At 47.6% G+C, this 14,801-nt stretch overlaps 1 protein-coding gene across 1 annotated transcript in view; it reads right to left on the bottom strand.

The window, feature by feature from the left end:
- Positions 1-14,801, bottom strand: part of LAMC1 (laminin subunit gamma 1) — a 124,804-nt gene that overhangs the window by 39,248 nt on the left and 70,755 nt on the right. The window contains exons 2-3 of the mRNA XM_059147025.1: positions 5,525-5,829; positions 885-1,015 (exon numbers count right to left, since the gene is read on the bottom strand). Coding sequence (XP_059003008.1) covers positions 885-1,015; positions 5,525-5,829 — 436 coding nt within the window. The remainder of the gene's footprint in view (positions 1-884; positions 1,016-5,524; positions 5,830-14,801) is intronic.

Raw genomic sequence — 14,801 nt, 5'->3', positions numbered from 1 at the left:
ATGGTCTCTACTTTCACCTTGCCCGTAGGTCATCTTCCTAACCGCCGTTTAGATAGCATGGCCTACTTCAATCAGTACACGGTTTCTCATGGAGTAGAGTCTCGATCAGCTTTCACTCTGTCAGCTCTACAGACTCCCAGAGGAGATGTTCCTTAAGCTGAGTAGCCCTACAACCTCCCAGCCCTACACTTCTGCTTGTGACCTGCCCACCCGGCACCCACCCACACGCCCTCCCTCCTTATTCAGATTCTGCCCCTGCTTCAGGGCCCCGCTTTGTCCCCATCTGCTCCCCGCCCTAGCTTGACAGTTCCGTCTCCTTTTCCAATATATGGCCTCTTTCTCTCTAAAACACGTGTTTTAATTTTTCACATATTCATACATTGCCTGCCCCCCTTCATTTGTAGGATCCTAGAAGGTCAAGTCCTACGCAGCAGGTGAACGTCTTGTGCTGCCTCGGTGGCTTTGGAGGGCCCGGCGCAGAGCTTTGCACTGAGGTGCTCAGTAAAGATTCACCCAGTGTGCTGATTTGACAGGGTTTTAGAAAACCTCATTACTTTGTTTCCAGGATAATGAGAAGGTCTAACAACATTATTAATATGGTTGTAAACAAGTTGCTACATTCACTTCTAAACCAAAGCTCCAGTCACTTTCAAAGTTATTTCATGGTTTGGGGTGCCTGGGTGGCTCAGTGGGGTAAAGCCTCTGCCTTCGGCTCAGGTCATGATCCCAGCGTCCTGGCATCGAGCCAAGCATCGGGCTCTCTGCTCAGCAGGGAGCCTGCTACCTGCCCCATTCTCTGTCTGCCTCTCCGCCTACTTGTGATCTCTTGTCTGTCAAATAAAGAAAATCTTGGAAAAAAAAAAGTTATTTCATGGTTTACTTACCTACCACCCACAGCAAAATCAGAGATTGCATAGTAATAGGACTTGAGAACTTTGGGGTCGTTAAACACTTCATCTCCAAAAGTATTGAGCCGATTGAGAGTTACTCTGATGTCAGTGGCAGTGACCCATTCCTGTCGGGGGGGAAAAAAAAGAAAGAAAATAAAGAAAAACAGAAAAAGGTAAAGAGACTGAAGATGAGAAACATCAATGTGACAGTATTTTTTTAATTTTTCATACAGTTATATATCATGTGACTTATATCCTCTTCCAGCATTAAATCTGCTATAATGCTCAACAACTCCCTTAATTTCCTAACATTTGTCTTCTTCTTGACTCCTCTCTTCTTTAATCTAAGTTGTTGTGTCACCACTCAGGGTCCCAAAAAAGCAGGAATACTACTCATTTCTTCACAAGGCTGCTGCAAGGTTTACATGAAATATACTTCTAAATGCTTTGCATACGGGAGGGACTCAATACACAGGTCCCTTCTTCTCCACCCTGTGTCCACACCCCACGTTCAGTCCGAGCAAGCAGCACAGAGCTCCTGGAACCACACAGCAAGAGCTGCGCCGCTCCCTGCCTCCTCCTGCCCCATCTGTACCAGCTCTCTCTCCCTCCACCCCCAGTCCGCTACGGACAGATCTGGGAGAGGCAACCAAGTACACAGTACTAAATTATGACTGGGCCAGAACCAGTCAGATGCAGTTTTTGTCTTGATCTCTGCCATAATGTCACTTCTCCGGGAGGCCTTCCCTGCCCCCCAACCTAGAACTGCTGCCCACCCCAAGGCCCTATTTCACTTGCCTATTTCATTTATAGTCTCTTTCCACCACCACAAGCCCACCCCACCCCACCTCCGCCACCACTGCCAAGACCGTAAGCCCCACGAGGGCAGGACTTCTTCGTTTTGTTGACTGCAGCTTCCCTGGTGCTCAGCGTACAGTAGGTGCTCAAGTAACATTTGCTGAGCAAATGAACACATCTGAAGCAACCACAACTGATTCGATTGGTAGGTGTAGCATAATGAGAGGGGGCGAGAAGGAAAGTTAATGTTTTCCTCTAGGTTTTATGAGATCTAAGCCCTTTTAATAAACGCCCTTCCATTGAGCTAATTTTAGTCAGATGTTTACATCTATGGTGGATTGTTAGAATAATGATTCCAGTGAATCCTGTCTGCCGGCGTCCACACCCTGCAGAGTCCCTTTCCACTCTGATGCTGGGCTGGGGCATGTGATTTGCTTTCTGCCCAGGGGAAATGTACAAAAGTGACACAGGCAGAAAGAAGTCTGATAAGCACTTGTGCCCAGAGACTTACCCTCTTGGAATGCTTCTGCCATCATCCGGGGAAGCCTAGGCTAGCCTCGTCGAAGCTGTAAGACTACAGGGGGAGAGAAACCCAGCCCCCAGCTGAGCTGCCAGTGTGGGTGAGCCCATACCAACACAGAATCATGAGAAATAATAAATCATGGTTGCTTAAATTCATTACGTTTTGGAGTAGTATATGACACATGACCACCCAAAGACACCATGTAAAGTCCCATCCTAGGTGTGCCTCTCAGCATCCCCCATGGGGAAGCAACAAGCAAGTGCAAGGGCCACAGGCATCTGTGTTTTCAGAAGGCTCCCTGAGAGACAGGGAGGCACACCCCTGATTAAGCAGCACGGCTCGAACCAAGCCAAACCCCTGGCACAGAGAGCAACCTAGAGGGCTCATAAAAGCTAATCCCCGTGAAGCCTCCAAGTATAATTAGAAAGGAGAAGAGATGATGATTCCACTGCATCCCAACTTGGAACTCCAATAACAACTCCCACTCCCGGCCACAACGCTAGGAATCTTTGAGTCGTCTGTAATGTAAATAGCTCCGCGTATGTCTGTGTTTAATGCTTACTGTACCTCCTATCTCCTCTGAGCTTCATCTTTATCACAGCTCTCCTTGAGTAAAAGCTTCTCAAGGGCTGAGTCTAAGCCATTTCTTTCATAACAGGCATCTTAAAAAGAACAGGTTCTGGGGCCAGTCTTTCTAGGTTTTGAATCCCAGTTCTGCTGCTTAAATCTGTGTAATGTGGGTTATTGGATCTCTTCTGATCTCTTCTGATAAATGAGGTCGATGCCCTGTCTGTAAAATGGAGATCACAAAAGTATCTACCTGTAGAGTTGCTGTGAAAGTTCAATGAGTAAACAGTATATAGAGTGTGTATATACATCTGCAGTAAATACAGCTAAAGGGCTCAGAACACTGCTTGGCACATTATGGCACATTATGGAAAGTGCTATAATACATGCTGATTATTATTATTATTTTAAATCAGCATATGCTCATTAATATTCATATACAGTGAAACCAGGAAGGGTCTATTCTCCCATCGGGGAGATCGCAGCTTTTGGAGAGAGGCACAGGAGGCAATGAGGAGAGGGGGTCATATCAGCTCAGCTGTCAAGTCAGTTATCGTTGTGAAATCAGCTAACGTCTGATCAGCGAGCGCTCCTTGGCAAGTGGATATGAAAACCAGAGCTCTTACATCCAGAGACACAGAACTAATGTTTTTGCATAATGACAGCAACTGACCAGATCTATTACAGATGCCCGTGACATTTCTACCACATTTAGTCTCACAAGTTCCTATGGTATAAAGAGGAGCAACATCAGGCTCAGCTGATAGAGCATGTGACTCCTGATCTCAGGGCTGCGAGTTTGAGCCCCACAGTTGGGTATAGAGATAACTTGAGGAAAAAAACAAAAAACAAAACAAAACCAGTAGCAAACATCAGAACTCCTACAGCTGGAGGAACTGCTTCAGGACAGGCTGATAAGGCATCCAGTTAGCAGAGGTTCCAGAATACACCACAGTGAAGTCACGTAAGTCAATGCTTCCTCCTGCTGCCTCTACTGCTATCTCTGCAGGGTTGTCAAAAAGGATCATTTGCACAGGAAGCACCTAAGCTAGCAAACTGATAAACTTAAAAAATTTATAGATCACATCTCCCTTAGACATTCAATCTTCTGTTTTTTAATCTATCAAAAAGCTATTCTTTCTACTCCTTATTCTGAACATATCTTACTACCATTGCAAGAAACACTTCACTGAAAGGCCTTGGCGAACATACTCACTGCTCACCAGAACCTCAGAGTTGACCAAGCTCAAGATTCACGATCTCTCAGCAAATTGCAGAAATACAACAGAAGGGAAGAACTGGACCCACAGAGAAACATATTCTCATCTTTTGCCGCTATCCAAAACCACGTGGTCAAATCACAAAGAGTCCTTGAATGTAATAAACTTCAAGAGAAAGACTGAGAAGCCACAAAAGCACGAAGGGGCTCCTGGGTGGCCCTGCTGGTTAAGCGGCTGCCTTTGGCTCAGGTTGTGATCTCGGAGTCCTGGGACTGAGTCCCGCATCCGGCTTCCCCCTGAGTGGGAACCTGCTCCCCACCCCCTTCTCCCTACTGCTCGTGGTCTCTCTCCCTCTAATAAATAAATAAATTTTTTAAAAAAGTCATAAAGCCCAGAAGAATAAAGGAACTCTCTACTTTACCCTATTTAGAAATGACGACAGATTTTCATGAAATGTACAGAGTTTACAGACTCACAACCGGTCGCTCTCACTCCGTCATTTCATACAGCTGCCCCCACTTAGATATCAGCTTCAGCCACATGACACAAGCATCTCCAATTCTGTGTTGCAGAAAGATTCTAAATTATGGTGTATAAAGAACATGGACACAGAATTCACGAGAAAAAAGATAGCTTTAATTCCTTCTGTGCTCAAACAGGGAAAGGCTTCTATCGTGATGCTCGAGCACTGTACCACGGGAACCTACACGTCTCTCCTGTCACAGACACCAGCACTGTCAGGTGATCAGAAGTTTTTATGATTGACAATAGTGCAGACAAATGTGGTCCACCTTCCCCTGCACAATAATGAAGGAAGCCGGCATTCTTAAATGACTTGCTTCAATTGTTCCCCCTCCCCGAGACTAAAAAATACTTCCTTTGGTCAAATGAAAGAGATAAGGAAGGTTGTGAAAATAATGGATAGATTCAGGGGGCGCCTGGGTGGCTCAGTCAGTTAAGTATCTGCCTTCGGCTCAGGTCATGATCTCGGGGTCCTGGGATCGAGCTCCAGGGCGGGCTCCCTGCTCAGTGGGGAGCCTGCTTCTCTCCTCCCTCGGCCCCTCCCCCCACTCATGCCTGCTGGCACATGCACGAGCTCTCCCTCTCTCTCTCTCAAACAAATAAAATCTTAAAAAAAAAAAAGAAAGAAAGAAAGAAAGAAAAAGAAAAGAACAGGTAGATTCAAATACTCTTTTCAAAAGGTCAGAAGCAAAATGTTTCCACTGCCAAGTAAAGACCCGAATTTAAATTGTTCAGTTTTTTTAAAAATCTCTACAGTTTATATCCCAGAGTACACTGGCAGGCACATGAGAACACAAGAACATCAGCTGGGTGGCAGGACCAAAGCTGCTTTCCTTCACATACTGAGAATATTCAGGAGAGCAGAATACCGTCCGCCTGGCAGCTGCTACTCCTACCCCTTTCCCCGGAAGTGGGACCACAGGCCCCCATACAACAGTCTTCCCGCCTCCGGCATGCACAGGGGAGAACCAGCGGGCTACAGAGTCAGCTTCTGGATCCATTACCTGCAGCACAGGGCTGTTGTCAAAATTGTAGGCACTGGGCCTTCCTTCTAGAGTTGAAAAGGCCACGTTGCCCCCAGTTAGAGGGGAAATGTCACTGAATTCATCAGTGCACAAGGCCTGCTGCTCGTCTCCGCCTGTCCTGATGAAGCCGCGGTTTGCCTTCGAGTAGGTGTTCTCGCAGGAGCCACTGTAGTACTGGTAAGGAATCCAGGGCCCGTCTTCCCGTGTGCGCTTGTAAATGGCGAAGCTCTCAGGGCGGCTGGTGTGGAACTTGAGGCGCACATATGTGATGTCAAAAGCTTTTCCTGTGGGACAGACATGAAGTTGGTAAGTCATACGTATGAAGCAACGAAACTCCCTCTATTCCCAGTTTGCTTAGGACCCTTACAAAGGACAGATATGCCCTAGATGAAGATGGTTCCAGAACCCACAATACATTGGTTGCGTCCGATAGGTATTCTAAACCTGGAAAGAGTGAGCCTTTTCCCACAGACAGGACTAGTTACAGTTTAGGTCATAAGTTGGCTTATTTAAGACACGCATTGGTGGAATCTTGTTTGCCATGAAAAATGGTAGCACTGTACTTAACACAATTAAACAAAATCAAAATTGCATTAAAAAGTACACTTATTCTTAGTGCTGGTGCTTCAGCAAAAGCAATTTAATTTACCAACAAAGTATCTGCCGGCTTTCTAGATGGGTATCCTGGAAACTTTCAAGGTATTTAAAAACTCCCTCCCTTAACTATTACGTTACTTCTTGATGCAGGAGACTATCACGAGCAGTATTCTTCTACTTATCTACCAAGTTAAGAGAGGAATTTCAGAAAGAAAAAGAGAAAAGGAGTGATTAAGAGATGGGGCAGGGAGTAGAGCAGGAATGAAGAAAAAAATTCCTCCAGCAGCTGAACAAAGAAAAACAAAAGAGAAAGAGAAAAAAGGAGGGGGTGGGGTTAAAGAAGTTGTTTGCATTTGTTCAAAGAATATGCAAGATCCGAGCACCGCACCGAGCAGGAAAGGACAGCAAAAGGGGGAGCCACTGGGCTGCTGTCTCTGGAGGACGAGCCACTCCTCAGACAGCTTGCTGGGGCAGCGAGGGCACAGTCTGATGGCTGGGGCAGTTTGGCTGCCAGCCAGCATGCCTTCAGGTGGGTCAAAAAGAGCGCAAATGTTTTTGATCACCTTCTGTTCTCCAGGTGGGTCTTCCCGTCTCTGACAATATTTATTCTCTGCAACCTCTATGCTATAGTGAAGATCACAGATTGGTCAGCAAGTATTTGTTGGGCACAACTACATGTTCAGTCCTATGCTATACAGTTCGGAGGACAGGATGTGTTAGACTTAAGAGGTCCTTGCCCTCGAGGAGCTTACAGTCTTTCCTTCCCAAGGGAATTAATTCTGCAGGAAGCACCATCCTCATCCTCCCCTACAAAGCCCAGAGAAGAGGAACTCCTGAACCCTCTCAGAAGGGTTGCCAAGGAACTCCTGCTAACCTCTTACTTCCTTGTGCCCACCCATCCGCAGGGGAGAGGGAGGGAGGGTCACAGGTGGCCTGGAATCTCCTCAACTCACTCTCCAGCTGCCTGCCTGAGGTCCCCTCTCCTCTCCTGCGCACCGCAATGCAAGACAGCGCGTCTGCCTCTGTGCCAGGGAGGCCTGCGGCTGTCCTACTACCAGATGGGGACCGCATGGATGAGTCCAGCTGGGCTGCAGAGGTGGGGAAGGGGGAGAGCTGAACGCCCACCTGTCACGTGTCCACATAAGTCACGTATTCCATTCTTTAATCCTGTAGTATCCGCAATAAAACTAAGATGATGAGCTATACCTATTTCTTAAGTGATCCAGATCTTAAAGGAGAAGTCTGATTAATTCCCCCATACACCCGAAATACATTCACACACACACACAATCTTGAACACGGAGGTGTGTGGCATGATGGAAAGAACACAGGACTGGGCACTGTGAGGCCCGAGCTCAGGGCCTGGCTCCTTCAGTTACTAGCTGTGTGATTTCTGCTTGGCCATTTTCTCCTCTGCAAGAATGTGGGGGATGACCCCTGAGCCACCTACCTCAAAGAGCTGTTGGAAGGTCAAATTAAGATCTTGCATGTACCTGGTTAACTGTAAAACTCTATACACACATAAGGCATTATTCATAATAGAGTTTAGAAGAAAATTCCTGAATTAGGATCCTGGATATGTTCACATATAAGGGTCTGATTGTCCCAGGGACTACGTAGAGTTGCTAGAGAACCACATACAGATCTGGATCTTCTACCCCAGATGCAGTACAACAGTTTGAGGCGACACAGGTTTCGCAAATCCCCTATACCACCTGTTAGAAGAATGAAAATGTAACCTCTATCTCTTTACTGTATCAAACATGTTAAAATGTTACCCTTGAATGAGGGTGTGGATTTACACTGTAGCATCTATGGCATTCCAAAGACTAGGTAAGACATGCTGGAATGGTAAAACAATCGAGTTTTATTCAGGAACAGGTGGTTTGGGATGTTCAAAGGCTTCCTCACTAATCTGGGCGTTACAGATTACCCCTGCTTTTCTACTCTGTCTCCGTGTCTGACATCTCATTGTTCTTTAACAACTCAACCTGCAGGAGACTGTATCAAAGGAGAGAAGATAAAGTGGAGCAGGGTGTACGGTGGTCCCCGCACCAAATCTGCACCACAGAGCCACCCTCTGAAAGAAGCCAGCTCATGTGGTCACTCTCGCTGGTGCCACAGACCCCAGGCAACGGGTGGCAGGACAGGACATGAGGAAGCAACTTTGCTAGCGTTCAACTTGGAAGCAAACGAGTTTTCTGGGGCCGGCCCTACCTCACTAAGCCTTGTTTCCAGAGCTGCCTTTTGCATTCCAACCCACAGCCATAGTTGGAAAAGAAAAAGGGCTCAGTGGCCATGGGCAAAAGAGGCTCACACATTCCACAGGACAAGACAGCCACAGGCACTGCCCTCAGAGTTCAGGTCAATCCCGCAGTGGACCCAGGCGATGGCAATTCCGTGTGATGAGAGCTTTGAAGGTGGAAATGCACAAAGTTTGGGGAGCATGGGGGAAAGTCACCTAAGCTGGATTTGCGGCATCAAAAAACATTTTCTAGAAGTGACATCTGCATTCGGGACCTGAGGAATGCAGAGGAATTCCCTAAGCAAACAGGGATCAGCTGTCCAGGCAAATGAAACAGCACGTATGAAAGGCCCAGAGCACACAGAGGAGCGATCACTGAGGAGCTAGAGTTGCGCACTACGGCAAGCGCTGGAGCGTGGCTGGACATGGGCTCCACGGGAAGGAGCACAGGCCGGGCCTGAGGCCACCTTCAAGAGCAACACCTGCCTAAGGGCAATGGCAAGCCACTGAGGCATTTACACGGGAAATACACAAGCAGATTTGACTTTTACTATTATTAAGATTTTATTTATTTGAGAGAGAGAGAGAGAGAAAGAGAGAGGCAGAGAATGTGAGCCAAGGGAGGGGCAGAGGAGGAGGGAGAGGGAAGGAGAGAGAACCCCACGCAGACTCCACGCGGAGTGTGAAGCCCGATGCCTGAGATCATGACTAGGGCTGAAACCAAGAGTTGGCCACTTACTGCCTGAGCCTCCCAGGCACCCCCAGATCTGACTAAAAGTCAGATCACTCTGGCCACTCCCTCTGGGTAGAGAGGAGGTTGGAAGGGACAGGACTAAAAGTGGAGGGAACAGTGAAGAAGATGCGGCAGGAGTCCTGGAGGCGACAGTGGCTTCAGCTGGGATGGAGCGAAGCGAGTGCGTCTGGGTCAGGTGTAGGAGGCTGACCTCAGGAGTAACTTAGTAACTGATGGACAGTAAGGGGGAGAGGGCGCCACTTCTGAACCCCCTTCTACTTTTAGCCTGTGGACATGTTTCACGGTCAAAGCTCCTTGGCTGGAAATAAGATGGAAGGATTAAAAATAGTATTTCGTTTTCTCATTTAAAAACAAGCAGAAGGAGAGTAGAAGGGTCCCCTGTCAGACAGGACCGAGGAGGTTAGGCAGGACGGGAGGCGGGGGAGGGGCGCGGGATGGGAAGAGGAGGGGGAGGGGCGCGGGAATGGGAAGAGGAGGGGGAGGGGCGCGGGATGGGAAGAGGAGGGGGAGGGGCGCGGGATGGGAAGAGGAGGGGGAGGGGCGCGGGATGGGAAGAGGAGGGGGAGGGGCGCGGGATGGGAAGAGGAGGGGGAGGGGCGCGGGAATGGGAAGAGGAGGGGGAGGGGCGCGGGATGGGAAGAGGAGGGGGAGGGGCGCGGGAATGGGAAGAGGAGGGGGAGGGGCGCGGGATGGGAAGAGGAGGGGGAGGGGCGCGGGATGGGAAGAGGAGGGGGAGGGGCGCGGGATGGGAAGAGGAGGGGGAGGGGCGCGGGATGGGAAGAGGAGGGGGAGGGGCGCGGGATGGGAAGAGGAGGGGGAGGGGCGCGGGATGGGAAGAGGAGGGGGAGGGGCGCGGGATGGGAAGAGGAGGGGGAGGGGCGCGGGATGGGAAGAGGAGGGGGAGGGGCGCGGGATGGGAAGAGGAGGGGGAGGGGCGCGGGATGGGAAGAGGAGGGGGAGGGGCGCGGGATGGGAAGAGGAGGGGGAGGGGCGCGGGAATGGGAAGAGGAGGGGGAGGGGCGCGGGATGGGAAGAGGAGGGGGAGGGGCGCGGGAATGGGAAGAGGAGGGGGAGGGGCGCGGGATGGGAAGAGGAGGGGGAGGGGCGCGGGATGGGAAGAGGAGGGGGAGGGGCGCGGGATGGGAAGAGGAGGGGGAGGGGCGCGGGATGGGAAGAGGAGGGGGAGGGGCGCGGGATGGGAAGAGGAGGGGGAGGGGCGCGGGATGGGAAGAGGAGGGGGAGGGGCGCGGGATGGGAAGAGGAGGGGGAGGGGCGCGGGATGGGAAGAGGAGGGGGAGGGGCGCGGGATGGGAAGAGGAGGGGGAGGGGCGCGGGATGGGAAGAGGAGGGGGAGCGGTGGGGTAGGATGCTGGGTTCCAGGAATTTTTCTTTCTTTTTTTGTTTTTTTGAGATAGAAGGGAGGAGTCTGTATTACACGTTTTTGTGCTCAAGTCAACGGAAAGGGGCAAGGCTCGACATGGAAACAAGGCTGGGCAATAAGAACTGCCTCATCAGGAGAAACCTCGCACCCTTGCTTTCCAGCTGAGTGCAAACGTAAGTGACCGAATAGGTGTTAGCACATGGAAGATGAAAGAGTTCTGATGACTTTATCTTTTCTGTGCAGTGAAAATCAAAGGTACCTGCTAAGGGGGAGAAGTTGAGAGCAAAGCCAGTGGGGAGTATCTGCAGAGAGGGGACAGACTTCATAAGAGCCACTGCAGAGGCCAGCAGAGGAAGCGGACCAGAGGAAAAGAAGACCTGCCGGGCAGAGACAGGGCTGCTGAGACAAGGGGAGGAGGTCATGACTTTGTGCAGGCATCTTTGTACAGGTGTAATTTTTAATGGTCCCCTTCTTTGCACCCTGCTTTATAGATAAGAGACAAGGGGACTGAAATTACTTCAAGGAACTTGGAATCTAATCTGAAAAAATCGGGACACCGATACAGAAAATGGAGAAGGGTCAAGTCTTGAGTTATCTACCAACCATCACCTGTGGTCATGGATAATCAAGAACTGGGAAACCAAGGAGCTGGGTTTCACTCCATTAAACAGCTGCCAGTGAGACCCTTCAAGTATGCTTACCCTCATTCTCTCTCTCCCTCGCCATCTCCCGACTCTTTACCTCTCCATCCTACTCATTTCACAGTGGACAAAGTAAAACAGTCTAAATGGTAAATAGATAAATAGAACACAAGACCGAGTCTTCTAATTACCAGTCCAATGATAGGTGGTCTACTATTTTTACACTGTGGGAGCATGTGGACGTAGATAGTATGACTTTAAGATAAAGAGGCCAAGTCAAACAATGAAGAAAGTCAGCAAGCAGACGTCTAGAAAGTCTTCAGCCACTTGCACAACGAGAACATCTTCTGCCCTTTGCCTTGCATTCATGAGCCTGAAGACCGACCATGGATATACACACCCTCGGGAAAATATTTAGCTTCTGAATGTTCCATTGCATTTCCCCCTCCTCCTGCCCCATTCCTTCCATAAACAAAAACTCAAGTACAGATGTTTAGAATGAGGCGCACAAAATTAACTAATACTTCCTGCCCCGCATCCTTCAGTTGGTGCTGGCTGAGGCAATGACAGGAGGGGAGGGGGCCGTCTGCACAATGAGAAGCCAGCCTTTGTTCACGCGGGGCCAAGCCAAGGAATTCTGCTTAAGCCTCCTACATGGTGAAGTATTTCTAATCTCTCTGAGTAGGGGAGAAACCCTTCCTGTCTTAGAATTGGCTTCAAGTACTGACTGCCTGGGAATATAAATGCTTCTCTGTTATGTGCAGCTCAGAAGAATTCCATGAGGATCTTGTGAAACAGCCCCCTGTACAGTGAAGTCATGAATGACAATGGCTATATAGAATTTCACGAAACTTCAAAATGCCCTTCCGTGGCCTGAATTCAATGAAGAAAACTAGTTCATTCTACAGTATTAAGTTAGGAGTCACTGATTCACTATTGTTCCCATGTACTAACTCCTTAGAGTCAGAAAAGGACTGTTCTCCTTGAAGTCAAGCTTGATCTTAGCAATATAAAGCCTGTAATATGGTTGTGGTACCTAAAGTCAATTAGAGAGGGTAGACGTTTAGGCTACGCGATGGGATTCTCCAAACACAAACAGTTAACACAAACAGTAGTCACAGAAAGCAGCGATCTGAAAACATTTTCATTTTTGTTAGTATAACCGCTGGTTGAAATAAGAGTTCCCAGGACAATGTGTCCAGCTGCGTACCAGCTGTTATCATTCCACCTCAGCGGACAGATGGTACAAACACCGCCTGGCCAGTCAAGATGACCCAGGGCCAAGTTCATACTGAATGTGGGATCCCGTAGTAGACACAGATGGGTGACCAGAAAGCAGAAAGATGAACAGTCACACACAGAACGTGTGGAAGTGATATGGGTACACAGAGTTCATGCCAACCTCTAGAAAACCCAGTTCTGCCTGTCTGCCGAAAAGCTCATTTCTATTGTCTAAAACTCATCCTCAAAATAATTTGATAATAATATCGTTTTCAATAACTTACTCTCCCATGGCTTTTCCTTAAATGTCAGTGCTCCTCTCTCTGTCAGTCAGCTAAATGCCAACAGTGCCAGGGGACAATTCCATGTGAAGAACATCTCAGTCCGTGCAATTTAGGAACTGAGGACAAGCAACCTGCACAGCTTTGTATAAAATAGTCCTTTTAAATTTAATTCATTAAAGCAAATGCAATGGAACTTAAATTTGAGAAGTGTAATTGATATTCAAATGAATAAATGTTTCAATAGCTCAAACTTCCTGAATACACGTGCTATCACACATGAGCCACCGTCCTGACAGAAGGACATGCTGAGATTAGCAGCATGGAAAGTTCCAACTGCAAACTGCCATGATGAAATCCACAAAGCAGGCAGGCAAAGAACCAGTGAACATAATCACATTAGAGTTCTCTTCTTTCTTTTTTTTTAAGATTTTACCCATTCATTTGAAAGAGAGCACAGAGAGAGAGGGAGAAGCAGACTCCCCACTGAGTGGAGAGCTTGGCACGAGACTCCATCCCAAGATCCCAAGGTGGTGACCTGAGCTGAAGGCAGATGCTTAACTGACTGACTCACCCAGTTACCCTATTTTTTTAAAAAATATTTTATCCATTCATTTGAGAAAGAGACTGCACAGAGGGAGAATGAGGTGGGTAGCAGATTATCTGTCAGAGTTCTTTTAAAAGCTAAAATTCTAGGGTTGCCTGGGTGGTTCAGACAGTTAGGCATCAAACTCTTGTCTGGCTCAGGTCCTGATCTCAGGGTCATGAGATCGAACCCAGAGTTGGGCTCTGTGCTCAGCATGGAGTCTGCTTGAAGTTCTCTCTCCCTTTCGCTCCCTCTGCCCATCCCCCATACTCTAATAAACAAATTAATTAAATGTTTGGTTTTTTTTTAAAGCTAAAACTCTATGCCAAAGCTGTTTACAAAAACAGTGCTATGGTTGTAACAATGGAGCTATGGGGGGGTGGGGTAAGGTTCTGAAGTTGACTGGCATGATTTGGGGGAAGATAAACCTAAAATCTTAGGAAAACTAGATGTTTCCATAAAGTACCAATTTAAAATTTAAGCCAAAGAAGACAGTTCTAGTCTCTTCCTACCACTCCTCCTACAAACTAGCTCTTGGTGCTACTGGTAAATAAGACCACGGCACCAACCTAGTATAACAATCCTCAAAAAATAAAATCTTCCTGCTTGTATTACCCACCTGCGATACCCCAGAAATGCCACATACTCTCCAGCAAACTGAAGGGTCAAACGTGATTTGGTGTAACATGCCAATTAAATATGAGATCAGACATCCATTCTCTGAACAGAGAATGGCTAGAATATCTGAAGACTAGAATATCTGAACAGTCTTGGAGAGGACTTTCAAATAGGTACAAATCACTGTTAAAGAAAAATCTTTCCTATTATTTAGACACAAAATAAACTTATCCTAATTTGTCTATCTTTATAATTTTATTTGAAACTTTCACCAGAAGACACAAATTCCCAAGTAAGATTCCAAGCCAGAAACTGGGCCTATGCCTTATTAACCCCAACCTCGTGTTTATAAGACTCAACAGCAGCCCTAATTCAGGCTAGTGGGTCACAGGCATGCCTGCAATCCTTGAGCCAAGCTAAAGGAATGAAGCCAGCATTTACTCCCACTCATCCAAAAAGAGGCAAAAAATCCACTCTGCTGAACAACAGAATTCCAACAAGGAATTGACTGACAAGTGGAATTTAATGGAATTCCACAGGGAAAGTAGTTAATTATAATACTAAGGAAATAAAATCAAGACATAACGAGGCAACAAATATACAAGGTGCAAGGAACCCATACTTTAAAAATGTCTAATTGTTAAGATGTGGAAAAGAAAAAAGACACATGATTTCACGAGAAGCTTAAGTCTTGTTCTGAAACATTCACACACTTTTGAGAATTGACTAATTTTGGGCTTTCATCAACAGAAGAGTAAAAAATGGTAAAAGAAGAGTGAGAAAATTTGAAAGAAAAGATCCTAATCTACAGTTACACGGTGTGATGACAGACAAAGATGACTCCAGTAAACCCCTCCCCGCAAAGTCATAGGAAGTTGACCAACAGTGTATTTTATTTACTCAACAACTACTCGCTAGGTGAATTTAAGCGA

Source organism: Mustela lutreola, chromosome 14 (assembly GCF_030435805.1).
Source record: "Mustela lutreola isolate mMusLut2 chromosome 14, mMusLut2.pri, whole genome shotgun sequence".
Classification (NCBI taxonomy): domain Eukaryota; kingdom Metazoa; phylum Chordata; class Mammalia; order Carnivora; family Mustelidae; genus Mustela; species Mustela lutreola.
This window is presented reverse-complemented; position numbering and strand designations above follow the sequence as displayed.